Here is a 19,868-nt window from a genome sequence, read left to right as displayed (position 1 = left end):
GTGTGGTTTTCATGGGTGGGACTGTTCCTGAACCCAACAGGGAAGATGAGACAGTTCTTGGTTTGTTGATCTTTTAGGAGCCTGAAGGTTCACCATCACAGTGTAATCTCATAGCTTTTCACAGTTACGTGCTTAGCTGCCCATTCTTACTCAAGGAATGAGCAGTTTCCGTTTTCTTAGACAATCCCACTTTTTCACTAGGAGGGGGCAGGATGGAGGAAGGTAGGCTCTGTGGTGTGTGGCAGAGAGGTGAGCCAGAAACTTTATCTGCAGACGTGGATCCTCCTTGCTGAGGGCACAGCTCTGTGCGATGGACTTACACTGCCATGTGCTCTGCAGGCAGGTCCCTTAGGTGAGGGTTTCTGGCTTACCGCTTAAAAGGGAACATGTACTGTTAAACAGACTTACTTGCTGCTTTACACCTGGTTTTGTAAAGGTAGCCTGCTATTCATCTGATTTAAAAATTCAGAAGACAAGCTGAATTCCTGTGGAGAAAAAAAAAAAAAAACAAAAAAAAAAACCCTGCCTTTTTTTTTCTACTGCACTACCTCATTTGCAGTCCTCAGAATTTCACTACTGAAGCATTCTCTTGCAAAATTTTTATATATATATATATATATATACACACATATATATACACATGTGTTTTGTATGGGGGTACATCCAGTACCTTCCAGTTGGTGTCGTGTTATCTGAAAACACAGTGTATGTTCAGCACCGGAGCTAAAAGTGAATCACAGACTGTTTAAAAATATATGTTGTTTAAAGACGACAAACACAGAACATTCTGCAGTATCTATCTGATAATATTTGAAGCTCATATGAAGAGTTTTTAATAAAGGAGACATCATTTGAATAATAGCAATTGTATTATATTTTAGTTGGGGAAAAGTAATTAAAATTATAACCTTTGCCCTGCTTTCAGAGGCAGATGCTTTGCAAGTTCATTCAAACTAAGAGTTGTTGGGAGTTTCAAAGAGTGCTTGTTTCCTTCCTAGAGTTCACAAAATCATTAGGATGCGTATTCTTATTAAAAAGCGGTCGTGCTTTTCCAGCCTTCCATGCGGTGGTTTATTCCCAGCCCCGGTCCTGCACCACGAGGTGCTGCCCCGCAAGTGGGCTCAGCCCCTGCAGGGCGGTGGGCTCCCCAGGGAGGGCACACACCCACGCTGAGGGTCGAGCACTGCAGACAGAGTGAAGGGAAGGCTTTTGGAAGGGTTCTGCCTCCCTCTCCCCAGCACACAAGGGACCACGTGGGTTTCCATCCCCTGCCCGCTCACCCCGCGCTGGCCAAGGGGGCCTGGGGCAGCCCACGCTCCCTCTCCCCCATCCAGCTTCGTGGACACAACTGTTCTGATACGGGTTGTCTGCCAGAGACAGAGATAATGATAGCTTTCAAGGCTAATGTGTTTGGCGAGGAGGGGAGCTGATACTGGAGGGGAGGGAACAAGAAGTCAGTAGCAGTCTTTAAAAATATAAATGTCTGCCAGGATTCAAATTTCAGCCTTCAGTTGACTTCATACACTGCGCTGTCTCTGCTCCTCTCCTCCCGTGCTTTAGTAGTCATTAAATGAACTTGGACATGTTTGTATCGATAACCCTTTTTTACCAAAAGCAATTAATTTCTAAAGCAATATAAATACAGGTATAATTGTGATGTCACGTTGTCAGAAGCCATTTCAAATACTTTTCAGAGACACACGTACATGTAAAGTGGTAAGTATGCCATAACTAATGGTATTATTAGTTTGATTTACTGCCAGCCAGTCAGCTTTACAAAAATCAATCCCCAAGCTCATAAAGTATCTCCCTAAAATTGATAAATTTTTGCACTATCAATAATAAGAGAAAAGGTGAAGTTACAGGTTTATCTTTTCTTTTTCTGTGCGCTACTGGTTGAAAGGTATCTTACAGATTGCTGTGATATATAGGAGTGTGTGGATGAGATAGGTTATAGAAGTCACGAGTGATAAAAAGTTTTAAAAAAAAATCTGAGTGATCTTTAGACAATTCAGATGACATGTCTAACAAAGACTGTCAGTAGAATAAATGTGGTTATGTTAATATATTGAACCATTAACACATGTCCTTATCATAATGGAACTTACACAATGGTAGTTCCTGTCAGATTCCACTCAATACGTACAGCATGTTTGTCTGATGCACAGAAGGACAGCTATATCTATTTCATTTCAGCTCTGAATTGACACTTCAATTTTAAATCACCCACAGAACACCTTAGCTTAAATTTGAGCTTCTCCCTGATACTCTTTGCTATTTGTCATGTTTCCGTATGAGTATACTGAAAAGATGTTACAGGCAATCTGCTGTAGTGTGTGTATGGTGCATTTGACCTCTGGACAAGAAAGGAGTTTCATCCTCCAGTGCTTTTAATTCTTATCCTTACAGAGACTGAATTTGTTGCTTGCATTAAAATAGTATGTCTCGTTAATGCTAAGAAGCGGTGACCCACATAGCACAATGGATTCATTTGTCAATCCCGCGACTTCCAAGCTTTCCGTTCATATATGTCTTAGCAGCAAATCAACTCAGAAATCATTTAATCAGTCTATCAATGCATCCTTCTTGTCAGTCATATGAATCCTGAAAATTCCAGTATCTCATTGGACAGCACCAGGCAAAATAGATTTGGACCTAATACTAGATATTCAAACTCTGAAAACTGCAACTCCAAAATTCACAGCTCACACACACAAAAATCCAAAGGAAAAAAAGTAGGATCTGGAAATTGTCTTGAATTTTGAGGATATTCATGTTCTGATCCGGTTCTGAACTGCAGAGTGCAAACCTGTCCCTGTTCGTTAGCATTTCTGAAATACTCTACATGCAGTTACAGAAAGCAGTGCCCTTTTGTTCCCCTTTATAAAGAAACAAGCTTTCATTGCTTTTTGCTATTCCCATGGGCTGAGGCTAGAGCCTGCATAGTTTATAACAGTCAGTGTTATGCAAATGTCGATCATATCCTTACTCTGTTTATTTCCAGTATTTACATGTTTATTTAAGTACTTGCCATTTCTTTTAAGCCTTATATAGCCGATCAGGCCAACCGAGGTCTAAAGGAACAGAACACTTTATTAGTGATATGCTTAATACAGTTTTTTTCCTCTTGTAGATGCAAGATTTACGGAATACAGAAGGAGCCCAGTATAGTTCCCATCCTCAGATGGCAACCATGAGGCCAAGGGTTCAACCTGCAGATGTTAGGCAGCCAGGAATGATGCAGCACGGGCAGCTGACTACTATTAACCAGTCCCAGCTCAGTGCACAGCTTGGTTTGAATATGGGTGGAAACAGTGTTCCTCACAACTCGCCCTCTCCACCTGGAAGCAAATCTGCAACTCCTTCACCATCCAGTTCAGTCCATGAAGATGAAGGAGAAGATAGCTCTAAGGTAGGCTTAGATGCTAGGATTACTATGTAAATGGCGGATATTTTTAGGACCTGCTAAATGGATCGTATGGCCACAGTTATTAAGGTGATACTTTATACATTGTTGGTGGTTGACCTGAAGTGAATGAACAGTTATGAATACAGAATTTGTATTCCAGTCAATTCTTCAGGCAGTGTGAGTAAATGACATCATTCCTCTTCGTGAGAGCAAACTGGAAGCCTGTAAAACACTCAAAGGATAGCCATTCCTTTAGGACTTTAATATAAAGGTTGAGTTTTCTCACTTGCATAGAAGGGATGTTTGTTCCTAGTTAGAGATCAAGTTACTGCTATAAAAAGTATGAACAGCCTGTACAATATGCTAGTCTTTGCTACTTGGTCACAGGATGAGTAAACAGAACATCATAGCAACCAGAACAGAAAGTTCCTCTATGAACTTTAAAAATCTTACCTTGAAAAGCTTGAAGACCCATTATGCATTTATCCTTTGGGAGGTGCCAACTCCATCATGACATACTTAAGCTTCATTTTAGTGTCAGTACAGGCATGAAGTCATAATAGTCATTTACATATTAAATTTTTTTAAAGCATAAATGTTAATTTATATAGCAGGTTCTGCATGCAAAAACTTCCCAAACCTCCCAAAAATACACAAGTATAAAGGATAAATGTTAATTTATATAGCAGGTTTTGCATACAAAAACCTCCCAAACCTCACAAAATCCAGCAAACCTCCCCAAATACACACTTAATTTTGCAGACACAAAAGCTGATACACAAAAAGGTTGGGTCTTGGCACAAAGTCATCCCATAAACCAGGAACAGAGCATGTTGAAATTGAGAACTTCTTTAGCTCTATTTTATGGTCGCTACAAAATAGCAGTCCTGTAGTGTAGTGTGTACCATGTAGCGTACCATGGCCATGTCTTGTGGGGAAAAGTTGCAGACTTGCGAGGAATGTGAAGAAAACGTATTGTGAGACACTGAGGAGGTATAATCCGGTCAAGAAATGTAAGTCTGATTTGTTTTCAAATTATATTGTTTTTCATGCCTCAAGCTATAAAATAATCATGTAATTGGAGACATATGTTTTACTACATTTTGAATAAATTCTGATTCAAAAGTTTTATTTCAGGACTTTCCCCTGATTTCACAAACTTTAGGTTTTAAAAATTGCTGAATAATTCATACATTTTAAATGAGCACTTCCTTACTGAGGGAGACATTAGAATGCAGCTATGTAAAAATAATTCCAGGCAGCCTTTACTTTTTCAGAATAATTTATTTGCTACTCTTGTTGCTTTGCTAATGTTTTTACATATATTGGTGGGAGTGTGCAAGATGCTCTAAAGTTCTGGAGAAAAGATCCACTCAAATAGTTAAGCTATCCTTTCTGCTTCTATCAAATATTTCAGTTATTTAACCCATATTTTTCATGTAGTTTTTCACTGCAACACTTTGTGCTAGCAAAAGTGAGGGTTATGCTTTCATGCAGAGAGTACTCATCTGAAGCTAATGTTTTCAATAAAGAAATACTAAGCACTGCAGACCAAGTAAAACTTGGTCCTTTCTTGGTGGAAGCCAGTTTATATAGCGTTCAACTTTTTAACAAGCCATGTTATTTTGGAACACTCTCTTTAAAATTCTCTCATGCTCAGTCTAAGCAGAAAAAGGTGCGAAAAGGCACAACACATAACACGAAATTAAATTTGGTATGCTGAAGTTGATGCATTGCCTTAAAGTTCAATAATTATAATTTCTCTTCTAAGAGAAAAGTTTTAAAGGATATTAAATTTAGTTCATAATGACAGAGGGCTTAAATTTGTCTCTGACTAGTAGGGTTTTAACTGCAAGCTTGATGGGGGGCAGATTGTGCCATTCCTGTCTTCTGTGGGATTTCTTAGGTCTTTGTGAAAACGCCTGAATCTGGCCACCATCAGAGATGGGCAGTGGGCTGGCATGCCTGATCCGATGCAATGGTTCTGCTGTAGTTCCCTCCGTAAAAGACAAGAGGGCTTGAATTATTGGCGAAAGAAGTTAGTGTATTGTAGTTTATGATTTAAACCCCTCCGCTGTATATCTTTCTGTCACGTTGCTCTTGGAAGCTGCCAATGAATGGATACAGATACTTAGAATAAACCAGCTTTCTGTGAAGATCTTTCTCTCCAGCCACAACAGTATTACACTTTCTAAGAGCTGCTTCTGAGCGGCCTGAGAGAGGTCTTCTCATTCCAGAAATCCTCCTCCCAGTGAAAGGCGGCACTGGATGGGGACAGGAAGAGATAGAGCAGTCGTTCTCTCTCTTGTGAGAACCTCCATCTTTTGCCTGAATATAACTTTGCTAAATTTGGAGTTTTCTCTTTGTTTTATAAACTACCATAGAGATGTGTGGTATTACCTCATAGATCAGGGCCAGAGCTCATTAGTCAGTCCTTCAGTAGAAGCCCACATGTTGCAGTCATGTAGTAGCTGCTGGAGCTCGCCACATTGGAGCAGCTTCATGAAGTCAGTAAGATGTTCCTGCCATGAGGACCATGTAAAAAACAACTGAATTCACTGTATTGTTAACAGCAACAGTGATGTTCTCCCTGTTTCACTAGCATGAGAAGATTTTTGCCTATGTACCAACACTGGTGAAAAAGAAAAAGTACATTTTCAAATTTCAAATGGTGGGAGGAAAACCACCTCCGTGTTGGATGACCTCCCTTGATTTATACCAGCTGAACACCCAGCCTTACATGTGAAAGAGAAGCCACTGGTCCTTTGATAGCAGATTTGGTAGAGAAATCCCTAACAACTATACCTATGTCTATCTAGAGAAAAAAATACAGAAATCTCAGTGTCCCGTTCATGTTTGCATGAATTTATAAAAAGAGGATGATGGAAAGTATGAACAAATATGTACATTATATACATTTGGACTAGAAATATAATTGTATCCCTAGTGAACCACTGATTTCCATGCATGGAGGAAATGACCATTTCAGCTTAATGTACATATTCCAAATGCCAGTAATAAGGAAACTTTACAAACTGTTGTAATTGTTCATGTACTGAGCTTCATGGATGTTCATTCTAAGGTAAATATTCAAATTGTTGTGAGCCTTATCCAACATACACAGAACTAATGGCAGCAGCTGCTAAATATTTTTTGGCAATACTCATTCTCATAAAGGCTCTTTCATATAGGCCTTTTGGACTTTAAACGTCATATATTCCCTTGCAAAAAAGGGAAAGGAGCTGCCTTATAGAGGGCTCAGTTGCCCTACACACTGCTGCTCTAAAACCAAGACAGCTGAGGTTGCTTGACCATAAGATCAGTGACAACAGTAGAATAATTAAAAGGCTATGTATATACAGTCAGAAAGCTGCTAGGTCCATGGAAATACGAAATGTAGTCTCAGACCAAGGATACTGTTTCTGCAAGTGGTGTACATCCCTAAGTCTCCTTAATTCTTCTAGATCTACTATGGTTAGAAGATAAAAAGAGGGAGAATTTAAAAAGCAGTAGTTGTAAGTAACTATAAAAACATTCTAAACAAAGTGACCACTTACCACATGCTTTATTCTGACCACTTCAACGCTGGAATATTACATTTATGTAATTCTTGCCATAATTCATACTGTTGGATCATTAAACATGTATTTGGTTATTGCCAAGCATAATTGTGAGCTACTGGAAGCGCTACTGGTTCGCAAATATGTATTTCTTCATAGATGGATAATGGGGTTTTCTTCCATGCTCATTTGAATATCACTTATGAGAGAATCTCAAATAATGTATTTTAGAGGGAAGATAGTGAGAGGACTGCAAGTAGCAAGAATTAACTAACAGAAACACAATTACGAAAGAACTGCTGCAGCATATTCTCTTTATGTGGTAGAGGTTTTACAATATTTACTTTATATGATAAGAGTTATAAGTAGATTTCTATGTTGTCTGTTCAGCCTATTATGCAGATGGTGCTTGATTAAAATCTATTTTAAACTACAGCGATTACTGCAAGATAGTGTGCATAAAACAGCTCTCCTAGCTCCATTAAAGGCTTTGGTACTATTGCAGTTTATTTTAAATATGCTTATAGACATTTTCCAGCTTCTCAAGGGACATTTAGATATCAACGATGTGCCTTACTTGATAGTTTTAAATCCTACACTAGATATTCTTGTGATCTATTATGTGTGCAACATGGTTAATGTACACTTTTTTAAAGTGAAAGATTATTGCTTTCTTGTGATAAATAAGTTAAATACATCACCATAATTAAGCAATAAGCCATGACAGGAGGTGGATTACCATGAGCTAACTACATCTCCAGGGATTTTGAGGCACAAGTCTATGCCTAGCAGAATATATATGGTTTTTATTTTATTTCCCATCTGTCTCTGCTTTGGTGGTTAGAAGTGGAGTCTATGAAGCTGATAGACTGATGGGAGCATAAGGTAGGCCATCATCTCAGCCATTTGCAAGGTTATTAGTACTGGAATTCTGGTATTCTTTTTATTTCATTATTTTCATATAAGACAAACAGAATTTCCCCTGTGAGTACTCCCTTTTTAACAGTGGGGTTTTGAAGTCTCTTGATCATTCAGGTTGGAGAATAAGATTTTAGAGCTGTTCTCAGAACAGCTTACCAGATGACATTTTACACAGGTTTCTGCAGCATATCACCTAGTTTAAGAGTAGTTTAAGTAATGTGGTTTCCTAATATACAGAGAACTTTTAAATCTCATTGGTCCAAAAATACTCTGAAAAGAGGAAAGCTTTAGCAAATAATAGAGGTAAAATTTTAAGTATAGCCCAAATTATTGTCAAGCCTCCTTGCTCATAGATTTTGCACAGAACTGTCTGAAGAGTTTAGACTGATATTGCCGAATTAACTAGGGAGCCCTAGTTAATTACCATTCAGCTGGTAGTTTTGTGTACCCTGTAGAATGAAATAATAGCAAGAGACTAAAAGTTGGATAACTTAATAATGGGTAGCACCCTGCTTCTGTTTTTCCATATTTTCCGAATGCTGCCAATAGGCTCCATGTCCATTAACCTTGTATTAAAGATATATCTATTGTAACATAATGCTCAGGAAACAAGGAACTTCGTTTTCAAACTGTGGTCGTCACTTTGATGCTGTGTTTAGTAAGCCACAGAGATCCAGGTTGTTCACTGTAGTCACCTGGGCCCTGTTGGACACCACACAGTGATGTATATAGAAAAATGAAAAAGTTTTTTGCTCAAAATGAGAATTTCCAGCCATTTTCTTCATGCAGTTCCACTGATTTGAACACCTGTGTTCTCCTGTGTCACTTGATATGCATTATTAAAAAATAATGATACAAGGATGTGATAAAAGTCATGCCTAGTAAATCCTTAGCCTAGAGCATACCTTTTATGCTCTTGATCTTCTTGTACTTCAAAATGCTTATGAGGCGCAGTACTCTGGCCATGCCAACAAGAGAAAAAAGCCTTTGAACCCTCTGGTAAGATCACACATCATTGCTACAGATATAGTGAATTAAGTGATCATATCAAGAGAAGCTGCTTTGACACGGAGCTCCAATCTGTTGAAGAATCAGGACAGTGTCCCTTTATGTGCTTGTAAGTCACCTAGGAAAGTAGGGTGCTTTGGTGATCAGGGTCTCTGAGCTATTCAGTGGCAAAGCATAGTTGCATTGAAAAAAATTGCACAAATGCTCATGTGCAGTTTTTTTCAGGTGGTACACAAATAATGCACATGCACTTTTCTTTATATACTCTTTCACTCCTTTCCTCAAACCATTTGCTTTTACATGAGCAGAAGGAAAAACTATGCAGCTAAATCCAGATGGACCAGAAATGATACTCCAAAGCGGTGTAAACTGTGTGTACTAGTAAAGCTTTGTTTCTTTGGATTTTAATTAAAAGGTGTGCAGGGGAATGTCTATAATTTGAATCATTTTATTCACGATCAGATTCTCTTCAAATTCCCTGAAAGGTGTCCCACCAGCTGCAGTAGAAATTGATTTGAACACTAGTCTGGAGTAGTTCTAGGAAAGGGTGAGGATAAGGAAAAGGGAGAAATGACAGTGTTCCTGCTGTCTGCAGGTAGTTCATGTGGTTGAACTGGTCGTCAGGCTATAATGAAGCTAATTTCATTTGAATTTACTCATTATATGCATGTTATAGCCATTAGCAATAAAACTTACAAGAGGTGAAAAGATGACCAGATGAACTATAAATAAGATTATAACAATTAAATGAAAGCAAAATATAAAGCACTTTGAGGGGAAAAAGTTACATAATCTGGAATACTTATGAATTTTATACATGTGACTAAGTCAGATGGTGTCAACATTTGGATTATCAAAGACGGCAACTAAAATTCCATTTTTTCATGCAAAATTCAAAATCTCTGCCTATCACAGAAGCAATAATGATGGGTGGACTGAAGTAAATTAGCTTTTTTTATAGTACTTCTCTAATTTTATGTTACAGGTCAATGGTGGAGAGAAGAGACCTGCTTCAGATATGGGAAAGAAACCCAAAACTCCCAAAAAGAAGAAGAAGAAGGACCCAAATGAGCCACAGAAGCCTGTGTCTGCCTATGCATTATTCTTTCGAGACACTCAAGCAGCCATCAAGGGCCAAAACCCCAATGCTACTTTTGGTGAAGTCTCTAAAATTGTAGCTTCAATGTGGGACGGCTTAGGAGAAGAACAAAAACAGGTACAAAATGTGCTGTAGCTCAGAGGCTTTGTTTCAGGAAAGTGTTATCATCAGGGTCATCTAAACACTGTAGGCAGTTTCTTTTGTTTGCTGGGATGAAACTTGAATATGTGCCATCTCAGGAATATGATTTAAAGAGACTGAGATAAGGAGAGTATTGTTTCATTTCTTCTCTATGAAACCACTAGAAGAGATATTTTTTTAGTTTTGGGGTGTGACACAAGCTTTAGGATTATATTTAGGATTGTTTTATACTGAAATTGGGGGGCCTAATATTTTTTGATGGCATTGTCCTGTCTATGACACTGTGGTGTAGGAGGACCTTGCTGCCAGCAATTGTATCTGTGCAGTGGGACCTGACATATATCCAAGCTCCTAGTTGCAGGTGTTTCCATGCCCCATGATGCCAGAAGGGGAGCTGGGCTCACTTCTTCTCCCAACTCACCTGGCTTTGATGAGAGGAATTACAGATGTGTTGACCCAAAGAGACATAGGGTGGACGCTGGCAAATCAACAGTGTTCTGGGGTATCCTCCAGCATACATGTGGGCTGTGGCAATCACATCTCATAGTTAACTTCCATCTTCTGTGGAAAGGCCTTGATTCTGCAACAAGGTTGGCAGAGCTGGATCTGAACCTTTAAAGAATTTCTTCCGAGTCAGTTGGACGCCATGTAAAAGTAGGCAACTCTGGAAGCTCATCCCATTCATGTGGTGACAGTTGGCAAATACCATTCATCCTTGTTGTAGCAAACCATTGCTTTTCTGTTGTTATTGGTTGCATTTTTACTAACTGCCAACAGATTGGATTGGGCAGATAAAGAAATGGGAGCTTTAAGAAAGAAACAGATATGGAGGGAAAGGATATGCTCAGTAAGAGTTATACTGGCTGCAGGAGACCTGGGTGGGGGTTGATGTCCACACAGAGAGAGGAAAAGTACTGGGACAAAACTGCATCTCATTCATTCACACTGAGCATATAATTATTACACAATTATACTTAATAAGGGTAAGAATTAAAAGGAAAATATTGCTATGAGGTTTTGGTAGGTAAACTCATTTGGACTAGGAAAAAAAGGTTTTCTTTGCTAATAACTGGGTGGTGTAGGTACATCTAGATCCCTGTTAAAGATAACAATGTAATAGAAATCAAGATTTGGCACTCATTGACTAACTGAAAAAAAACAACAGCTTATTCTGTCTGGTATCCACTGTTGAATAAGGTCAGCATTTGGAAGGTTTAGCTGGAGGAAAGGTAACTTTCTGAACACAGGGGTCAGAGAATTCACTTGGCTTGGCACATTAAGGTTATTTTGTTTTGTTGTCTCTTCCTTCTGCCTTTTTTAATATGTCCAACAAAGGCCAAGGTTACATCCTTGGTCTGACAGGTTGTTTAGAGCTTCCCAGTACAGCAGTTCTCTCACAGTCAAACATTAGGTTTTGGGACCATGATGATGAATGTTCACTTTTGACTCAGAAAAAATACTGGCTATGTTTTTAGTTAAGTTCACAAGCAAGAGGTTTTGATGCCATTCCTCCTTGTCCCACATACCTGCCAGCCAGCAGGAGGGACAGTGCTGAGCCGCACCAGGAGTAGCCACTGCTCAGCAGACTGCCCAAACGTGCAAGAAGCAGCCTGCTGTCCCTGCTGTGCTCGGCCAGGACCTCTGGCCAAAGCTGAGAAACTGTAGACTGTGGTATCTGGCTTAAATTCATTCCTACTCCAAAGAAAGGTCCTTGCCCAGAATCACTCCCTGTGTTGAAATCTGGACATCCAAACACATACCTCAGGAGTGCTGCAAGTAGTTAGATCTGTATCTTGGACCCATCTTGCTTGCCTGTTGGATTGTGGATCCAAATTTTCCTGAAATGGTGAAAGGCAGAGACCTGGACTTCTCAAGAGCCTGCCTCTCTAGTTAATCTTACATCCCTCTAGTGATGACATCAAGCAAAAATTATTTATTTACCCGGATCTAGTGCTTGGTTTTCTCCACCATTTTTCATAATGACCTTTAATTTGTGGCTGTTGCAGTGTTGCAGTTTTTCCTTCCATAATATTTGCTCCACTTACAACGCAGAAGACTTGACTTCATGAATAATGTTCCAAGACCATATAATGGAAATAAACCTAAAAGACTCTAGAATGCACGTTTCCTTTGAGCTTATCATGTTAGTAGTGCCAGCAGAAAATTGAAGTATTTCCATAGAATTCTGTTTAAGAAAAGTGCATAAACCCCTAAATTTCCAGCTTTAACTTGGATTTCCTGTTTGTGGTTGAAAGCAATAATTAAATAAGTCCTACACTGGAACAGCAGAATAAAATTTATGTTCATTATCTCTGTTGTCCTTAATTTAAGTTGGAACCCATCAGAATGATGTGTTTTGGAATCCACATGACACATCCATGAAAAAATGGCTGCAACTAGACTTTTAAGCCACATTATTCCAAGAGTTTGGGTTAGCATATCTTTGTTGCCCTTTGACTCATTTTGCCTATTCATTATCATCTATTAAGCACATTGTTAAAACTCCAGGCCCAGGCCCTTTCTAATCTAGCACTGTACAAAAAGAATAAAAGATAGTCCCTATTTAAAAAAATTGGCAATCCTATTTTCTAGAATAAATTTAAACTCATTCTTTATTCCATTAGGGATCTAATAGTACAAAGTAATGATTACAAGACATCTTAACTGACTAGATAGTCTGTATTTTAAAGGCCTAATTTTTCAGATCCAGAGCATTAGTAACTGTTATGAAACCCATGTCTCTGCTAGGAAAATTGGACTCTAAAAATACAAATGATTAATGTAGCATTTGGTATTTGGCATTGAAGAAGCTTCAGAAATTCAAAAATAGTTAAATAAAGAAACAATAACATCATTAGAGGAATACTTTATTGATGAATTATACTTGCTGAAAGGATTCAATTATCATAAAGCTTCTGGCTTTTATGTTTTGGAAGCTAATGCTTATTCTGGAATTCAAATAGAATTATGTTTCCAAATTATGTTTCCTGAATTGGAACTCCTTTTACTATTTAAATAGTAAATATAAATGAATCAGAAAGTAGAACATAATGCAGCTATTGAGAAAGAAGAATAACCTCATGTTTTCATGCCAAAATGAAATCTTCTTTGTTCCTACGACCTGAGCCAGCTTTTTCTGAAATGCATAGAATTCTTCTTGTTTATTCCTGAAGATTGACCACAGAATAAATAACGGTATTGAAACTCAGTACAGTAACAACCTAAGGGCAGTATATGCATGTCCAAGCCTTTGCAACAAAATTTTGATAACCTGACATATTAGACTGTAGCTTGAAAGGTTTTGTGCAAGAACCACGTATGTTTTTCAAACTGTGAAGAAACTAGGAAAATGTTGTTTGAGAAAATAGGATTTGAATGACAAAAAAGGAAGCGTTATTATGAACTAGACGACAGTGGGTGCCTTACTGAAGTTGGCAGGGAGTTATAGTTAAAATGGATCACACTCTGATGCTGTTACCCTGAGAATATTGCAATTTATTAGATTAAAGCAGATACTGGTGTACTTCCACTCTCATGTTACGATATGAAGACATTTGCATTTTAGGATCATATGCTGTAACTATTCCCATTAATTTCAGAGTAGAAAGGCCATTTCCAAACAATGCTGGTGTGTGTGCCTGTGTTTTGTTTGTCCAAACCTATCTACACAGAGGAGTCTAGAAATTAAAAGGACTTCAGTGATCATGGTGGACTTCGTCATGGTTTCTTTTCAAATTCTGAATTGGGGACAATAATTACACATGATCAGAAGCAGGGACTCTGCATTTTCCTTCATTTTTCACTGTAAATGTTTTCTGAAACTGTTCAGATTAATAAACCTGTGAATGGAAAGCAGCTGTAGCAGTAGTATGTTGAGGTACATTCTCCTCAGTGCTGTAGCCATAGCACAGGGATGTTTTCAGTGCCTTTTCTAGTTCCTCTCTTATGATCACAAACACTGTTTTCTCCTTAGTCAGTACTACACTTCTGTGCATCCCATTTTTGTAGCTTATTTATGTACATCTTTGCCCTTTGCACACATTTTTACTGCAAAGGGGAGAAAAACACCCCCCAGGAAAGAGGGTTCAGCATGCTAAATGGTCAAGTCTCTGGCTTTCAGACAGAATGCTGGTTCAAATTGGGTAAAAAGGCTACTTAGGTCATTTTCTGTCCTTAAATGAAAAAGGAAAGTCATTTTAAATCAGTACCAGATGTGTGTGTACTAAATGAACCTTAAGTTTCTAATTGGAGTCCTAGTAAAGCTGTAATAGATGTGGCAAATTACAAACAAAATGTTCTTGTTTACATTAGTGTAACTTTAAAACTTCAGCCAAAGACCTTAATAAATGTGCTATTATTCTAAAAATGGAATTGAATGTCTATTCAACATTCAACAGAATTAATCTCTGGTGTAACTTCAGTGACTTAACTGGAATTCTAGCAGGAATGAATTTGGCCTCCTATGAACAGCTTAGTGTGCATACATACATATGTGTGTGTGTGTGTGTTTACTTAAATGTTGAACTGGCCTTGCAGCGGGAAGAAGGATGGATTCACCTAGGGGACCCAAAACTTAATGATCAGAAGAAGCAGGTGAAGTGACTGTTTGAGTGCTGTAACATATGCTTTCTTTCAGGCTGCATAATTCATATGCAGTAATATTAGCTGCAACAGTTCAGCTCAATAGCAACACCTCATTATTTCATCCCTCAGTATTTATTCCTATGTTTGACGCCTCATGAAATTACTGTTAATGTGTTTATATAAGGGCAGATCTGACACAAGTGGGAAGAATTTAATTTCCCACTCATTCTTTCCTGCTGATGTGTCCTCTTCCCTGGTAGAAGTGGCAAGTGTAAATAGTTAATTTGCTTCAATTATGAGCCTGTCCTGCTAAATTAGAAGCAGCAGGAATATGAAGAGCCAGAATTACACTTATGAGGCAGCTGACAAATCCTTGGAGCTCACAAAATCAAATCATTTACTCCTCATTGGTGCTCAAAGACCCACTAGATAAAAGCTGCAGTTTATTCTTTAACATCTGATGGGACTTGGATTGTATGTTACCAATACTTAAGTAAATTGAAGTCCATGTGCATTAGTGTCAACATTTGTGATGCTGTTACCATTTTCGCTATAACCCACAAGCTTTCAAGGGTTTCTATTTTGGTCACTAAAAATAACCCAGACTGATCTGGGCATGAAAAATAATGAAGCGTGTTTTAGAAGTTTCTCTTTTGATCACAGGGAAGTTTTAGATGTAGCAGCACATTATCCAGTGCCAGGATGAATCAGGTAGATCAGGAGGGGGTTTACAAGTAATGCTGGCCAACACTTCATGTCTCCAAAGCTTCTCTTGTGATGCAAGACACCACTAGTCAGATCAAAATGGATCCAAGATCAGTGTTTCAAGAGGCCTTGGCTCTGCCTGGCCCCTGGGGACACCTAACCTAGCTCCTCCTCCCTCCCAGGGTGCAATGCCGTGTTGCTGTCCCATCGCTTGACGTAACAAATGAGCTCATCCCATGGGTGGAAGAGCCATCGTGTCTCTGTTGTGTGGCTGTGCATTTGGGTTGCCCAGTGTCAGGATGTCAGACAGTTCAGGGGACTGCAGTGTGTTGCTGAAATAGCTCCAGAGGATAAGCAGACCGTCAGGTCAAGGTAGTCAGTAGCATTTTGAAAACATAAATTTACAGTTTGTTCACTCTTATATATGCTCATATACTCACACAGATGTTTGTTTACCTACTTCTTGTTCCCCCTTTAAAAAGGACATTTTTTAAAAATTATGTCCCTGCTAATGAAGCAATCTCCAAGGAATAACTTTAACACTTGTAAAAGGATGAGAATGTACCTTCAGTTTAGTAGATAAACGACCACGCAAGGTTTAAATTTAGCTTTGTTTTATTTTTGTAATTGAGAAGAGGAAGCGAAGGCACATCTGTGTGTGCACACTGCCAAAGTGACTTACAAGCAAAATGGATTCAGGAATAGGCAGAACAGACAGCAACCTTACACCTCCCTGCCCAGCTACCTGCACCGGCAGTCACTTTTACCGGTGTTGCGCCTTAGACTTGTTTGGGAGATCCACTGTTTTTCTTGACAAATTTCTGTATTGAAATTGCATCTCTACCTTTTGAAGCTCTAGGTGAGTGCATCAAGAGTTTTAAACAACTGATCCTCACCCTGGTGTCTGCTCCTTCTCCCTTCCTCTGCAAGCTGCTAGGCTTAATGAGCCAGAACACAAATGGGCCAAGAATAGGCACGCATACTCACAGATACAAACTCATGTCTATGTATATATATGTACATATATATAAATTTGTATCTTCAGATTGTTCTGTTGCCCTGGCTTCCACAGGACCAAACCTTGAACCCCTTAATTTCCACTGACTTTAGAAGGAGGCAGTATCAGGCCCCCTGTTTACAATCCATTTTTGCTGCAGGACTTCTGGCAGCTGGCCCTTCCCACTCCCACCCATAGCTGGGCTGAGCAAGACCATGCTGTACACTCGGGATGGGAGACCTTCCCCTCTGCTGCAAAAAAAATAAAATTAATGTAGGTCGCCACAGGAGCTGCCGCATCTTACTCTGTATAGGGTAATACAGGCTATCGTCTGCTGGCGTCCTGCCCAGCCCACCTGGCAGCTTGGTCTTCCTGCAGCCTCCCAGGAGCACTGAAGTCATGGGCAACATCAGACACCCCCCTGACCGGGGTGAATTTCTAATATCTCTTTGCTACATACAATAGACACGGCTTCTAGATAAATATCGCACATGGCCGCCGAGTTATGAATGTTGACTGGAACTGCACTTCACCTTCTTGTTGTGCTTGGAAGGAGCTGGGCCAAAAGGACCCTGCATTTCAAGTACTGCCACAGCAACACGCATAAGTAATAGCCTTAATTTGCTAGTCATTCTTCTTCCCCACCCTTTACCCATACATTCAAGCTCGATAGGAACATGGCTTTAAATCCTTTGTGTACAAAACTGGGTTTAGGCCCAATTATTGTGCTCCATTCAGGCTCACACCCTTATTTTAAACAGGAAGAATACCAGCAAGTGCAGATAATCACAACATAAATCATATGTTTAATGTCATTTGTTTTGTACCCAACTTTCATCCAACATGCTTCTGATAAAATGTACAGTCCCTCTCCTGTAAGCTGCAAGCATCAAGCCTATAAGGTCAAATTTAGGCCTGGCGCAAATGCCTGCAATTTCCAGTGATCTCTGTCGAGTCTCGCTGTTTGTGAGAGAGCTGAATTTGGCCTGTGATCTTTCCCCTGCATGCCAGAAAGACTGAATTCTTTCCCCTAAGCCTCTAATATGTCATCAGTGTCTTTTTCATGCTCTACAGTCAAAGAGACTGCTGAGCCATATAGCTAGCCCTGGGCCTCTTTCTATTACTGTATGTACCTAGATTAAAAATCAAACAGTAACATATTTCAGTATCCATTAAGCAATTCTGAGGATTTTTTTTTCTGACTGCTGTGGGAATATCTCTTTCCATATTTTAGACGAGTGTGTGCAGCTCTAGGTGCCTTTGCTGCAAAATCAGAAGATTAAAACTAGAGATACGTCTCCCACTTGGAAAAAATACAAGTTTTCTCTATGATCCTAGGTATGTAGGGCCAGGAACGACAATCTGAATGTGGAATTTAATTCTGGATTGCAGACTACTGTATTTTATCAGATGCCATTCTTGTAACTGTAGCCTGTGAAAATGACACTCCCATGGGTAATAACACTGCAGAGACCAAAAAGACAAAATCGGTCATGTTGCTTTTTTATTTGCTATTTTTGCATATACTACTTTTGTGGGTTTATGGAACACTTCCATCCAAACAAATGTGGGCACCTTTACATCATTTTAAAAAGACAAATATAACTTGTTTGCAAGTGTCAGCTCTAAGGAGACATCCACAAGACAAACTGAAAACTTCTCCTTCTTTGTCATCCTCGTACCAGCTATTTAGGCAAAGCCAGGGAAGTAGCATGGTTCTTTGTAATGTGCTTTGTCAGCTAGGAGACACAAAGCCTTTTCAGACTACCATGAGGCACAAATTCTGAAAGTGTCTTTTTCTCCTAAGAGCATCAGTCAGTTTAATTCACTGTCTACAAGTCTCTAGTATCAAAGGGGACTGTAGTTCAGTGGTGTCTTCTTCCATTAGCACCTGATACTCAAAACTGAGGACGTTTGCAGATATTTGCATGCCTGTTTTGGCTCTTGTGATGATGACTGGGGGAAGGGAGATCTGTTCCCCTAAGCGAACAATGGTGCAAGCCACATGGGACAGGGCAGGAGTCCTGCTGCATAGTGTGTTGTGATGTGTTGATAATTCTCCACAAGCAAGTTGAGAAGAAGTTCATTGGGAAAAGATGAGTAACCAGAACAAAAACTTGGCTCAAGGCATTACAGGTGTATTTCAGTTATATATATATCAGTGATGAGTTTCATATTATCCAACATGTAGAAGACCACAAGGAGACACAAAGCCTGCCTCAAGGAATTTATGATCCAGGAGGACAAGACCTAAGCAGCAGTTAAAATATATAAAGCAAAACATGACCAGAAATCGGCATCATAAAACAGAAGTGCAGATGTTCTGCTGTGGTTTTAACTTGGTAAATCTAGTATTTGTGAGTGCTTGTGGCTAACCATATAACCCACAACCCCTCTATCTCCAAATGAAACTTCAGGGCACTCAGCTTACGAATTGTGTATCACTATTAATAAATAGAGTTCAGCCCTCAATGTAGGCTGCTACAGCACCGGTAGCCCACATTTATGGTCAGCCCAGGGAACCTGAGCTAAAGGGTCCCAGTGTACCCTGGGCTGGTACCAGGCTGTTACGTTAACAATGGGGGAGCCCAGGGCATTCGTTTTCCCCAGTGACCTAATCCAAATGCTATATTATATACTTACATGCACAAGGTAGAGTTTCATGCTTAGTCCTTTTGGAAAGTATCTTCTACATTGCTGCATGCTTTGCTAAACAGTGTAAGGGAACCTGAAGCTACCTTACTGGGTGCACTTTGGAAATGTAATTAAATAGTAAACTAAGAACCTGTGTATTATGCTGTGTAAATTTGCATTCGTGAAGCACAGTAGGAAAATAATGCCAGCAGGTTCCATTTGTAGACAAATGAATGTAATCTTGGTGTTTTGGGGTTTCTATAACAAGCTGAAGAGAATAAGAATAAATTAAGCTGACCTATCCTGCATATACAGAAATAATGTTTTTTCTGCCAACATTCAATTTCCACAACTGGGACAATATAGAAAATAAAATATTGTGTAAGGAAACAAATCTGCTGCTGAATCAGAATGGGCCTTTACTGCCTGAATGACAATCAGTTGACATTCAATTATCATGTTAATTGAATTAAAGTGAGCTAGAAATGACTTAATTCCATAAGTATGTGCTCCTGTCAAGTTACTTATTTAATAATTGTTGCTTGCTTGACGGAGGAGGGGAAAATGACCTTATAAGAGATTTCTGAGATGTTAAAATTAAATATTGCCACTATACACAAGCAACAGAACAGAAGCCTGCTTCTTGTTACAGGAAAAATGTTAAATGTGTTATTGGAAATTATGTGTTTCATAATTTGGCACTGTATTAAGCATGAAACTCAGAAGAGCTTCAGCCATTTTCTAGAGCACACTTGAATGACAACACAAGCCTTTTTCCTTCCCAGAAACACTGCAGGGATGCAACTCTGT

At 39.2% G+C, this 19,868-nt stretch overlaps 1 protein-coding gene across 4 annotated transcripts in view; it reads left to right on the top strand.

The window, feature by feature from the left end:
* TOX (thymocyte selection associated high mobility group box) overlaps window positions 1-19,868 on the top strand; it is a 227,305-nt gene that overhangs the window by 177,188 nt on the left and 30,249 nt on the right. For 3 of the 4 annotated variants that reach the window (XM_069779389.1, XM_069779388.1, XM_069779390.1), the window contains exons 4-5: window positions 3,134-3,412; window positions 9,884-10,114. In XM_069779389.1, coding sequence (XP_069635490.1) covers window positions 3,134-3,412; window positions 9,884-10,114 — 510 coding nt within the window. The remainder of the gene's footprint in view (window positions 1-3,133; window positions 3,413-9,883; window positions 10,115-19,868) is intronic. The other variant, XM_069779392.1, reaches the window with a different exon arrangement.

The sequence above is a fragment of the Haliaeetus albicilla genome, chromosome 3 (genome assembly GCF_947461875.1).
Source record: "Haliaeetus albicilla chromosome 3, bHalAlb1.1, whole genome shotgun sequence".
Lineage (NCBI taxonomy): Eukaryota > Metazoa > Chordata > Aves > Accipitriformes > Accipitridae > Haliaeetus > Haliaeetus albicilla.
This window is presented reverse-complemented; position numbering and strand designations above follow the sequence as displayed.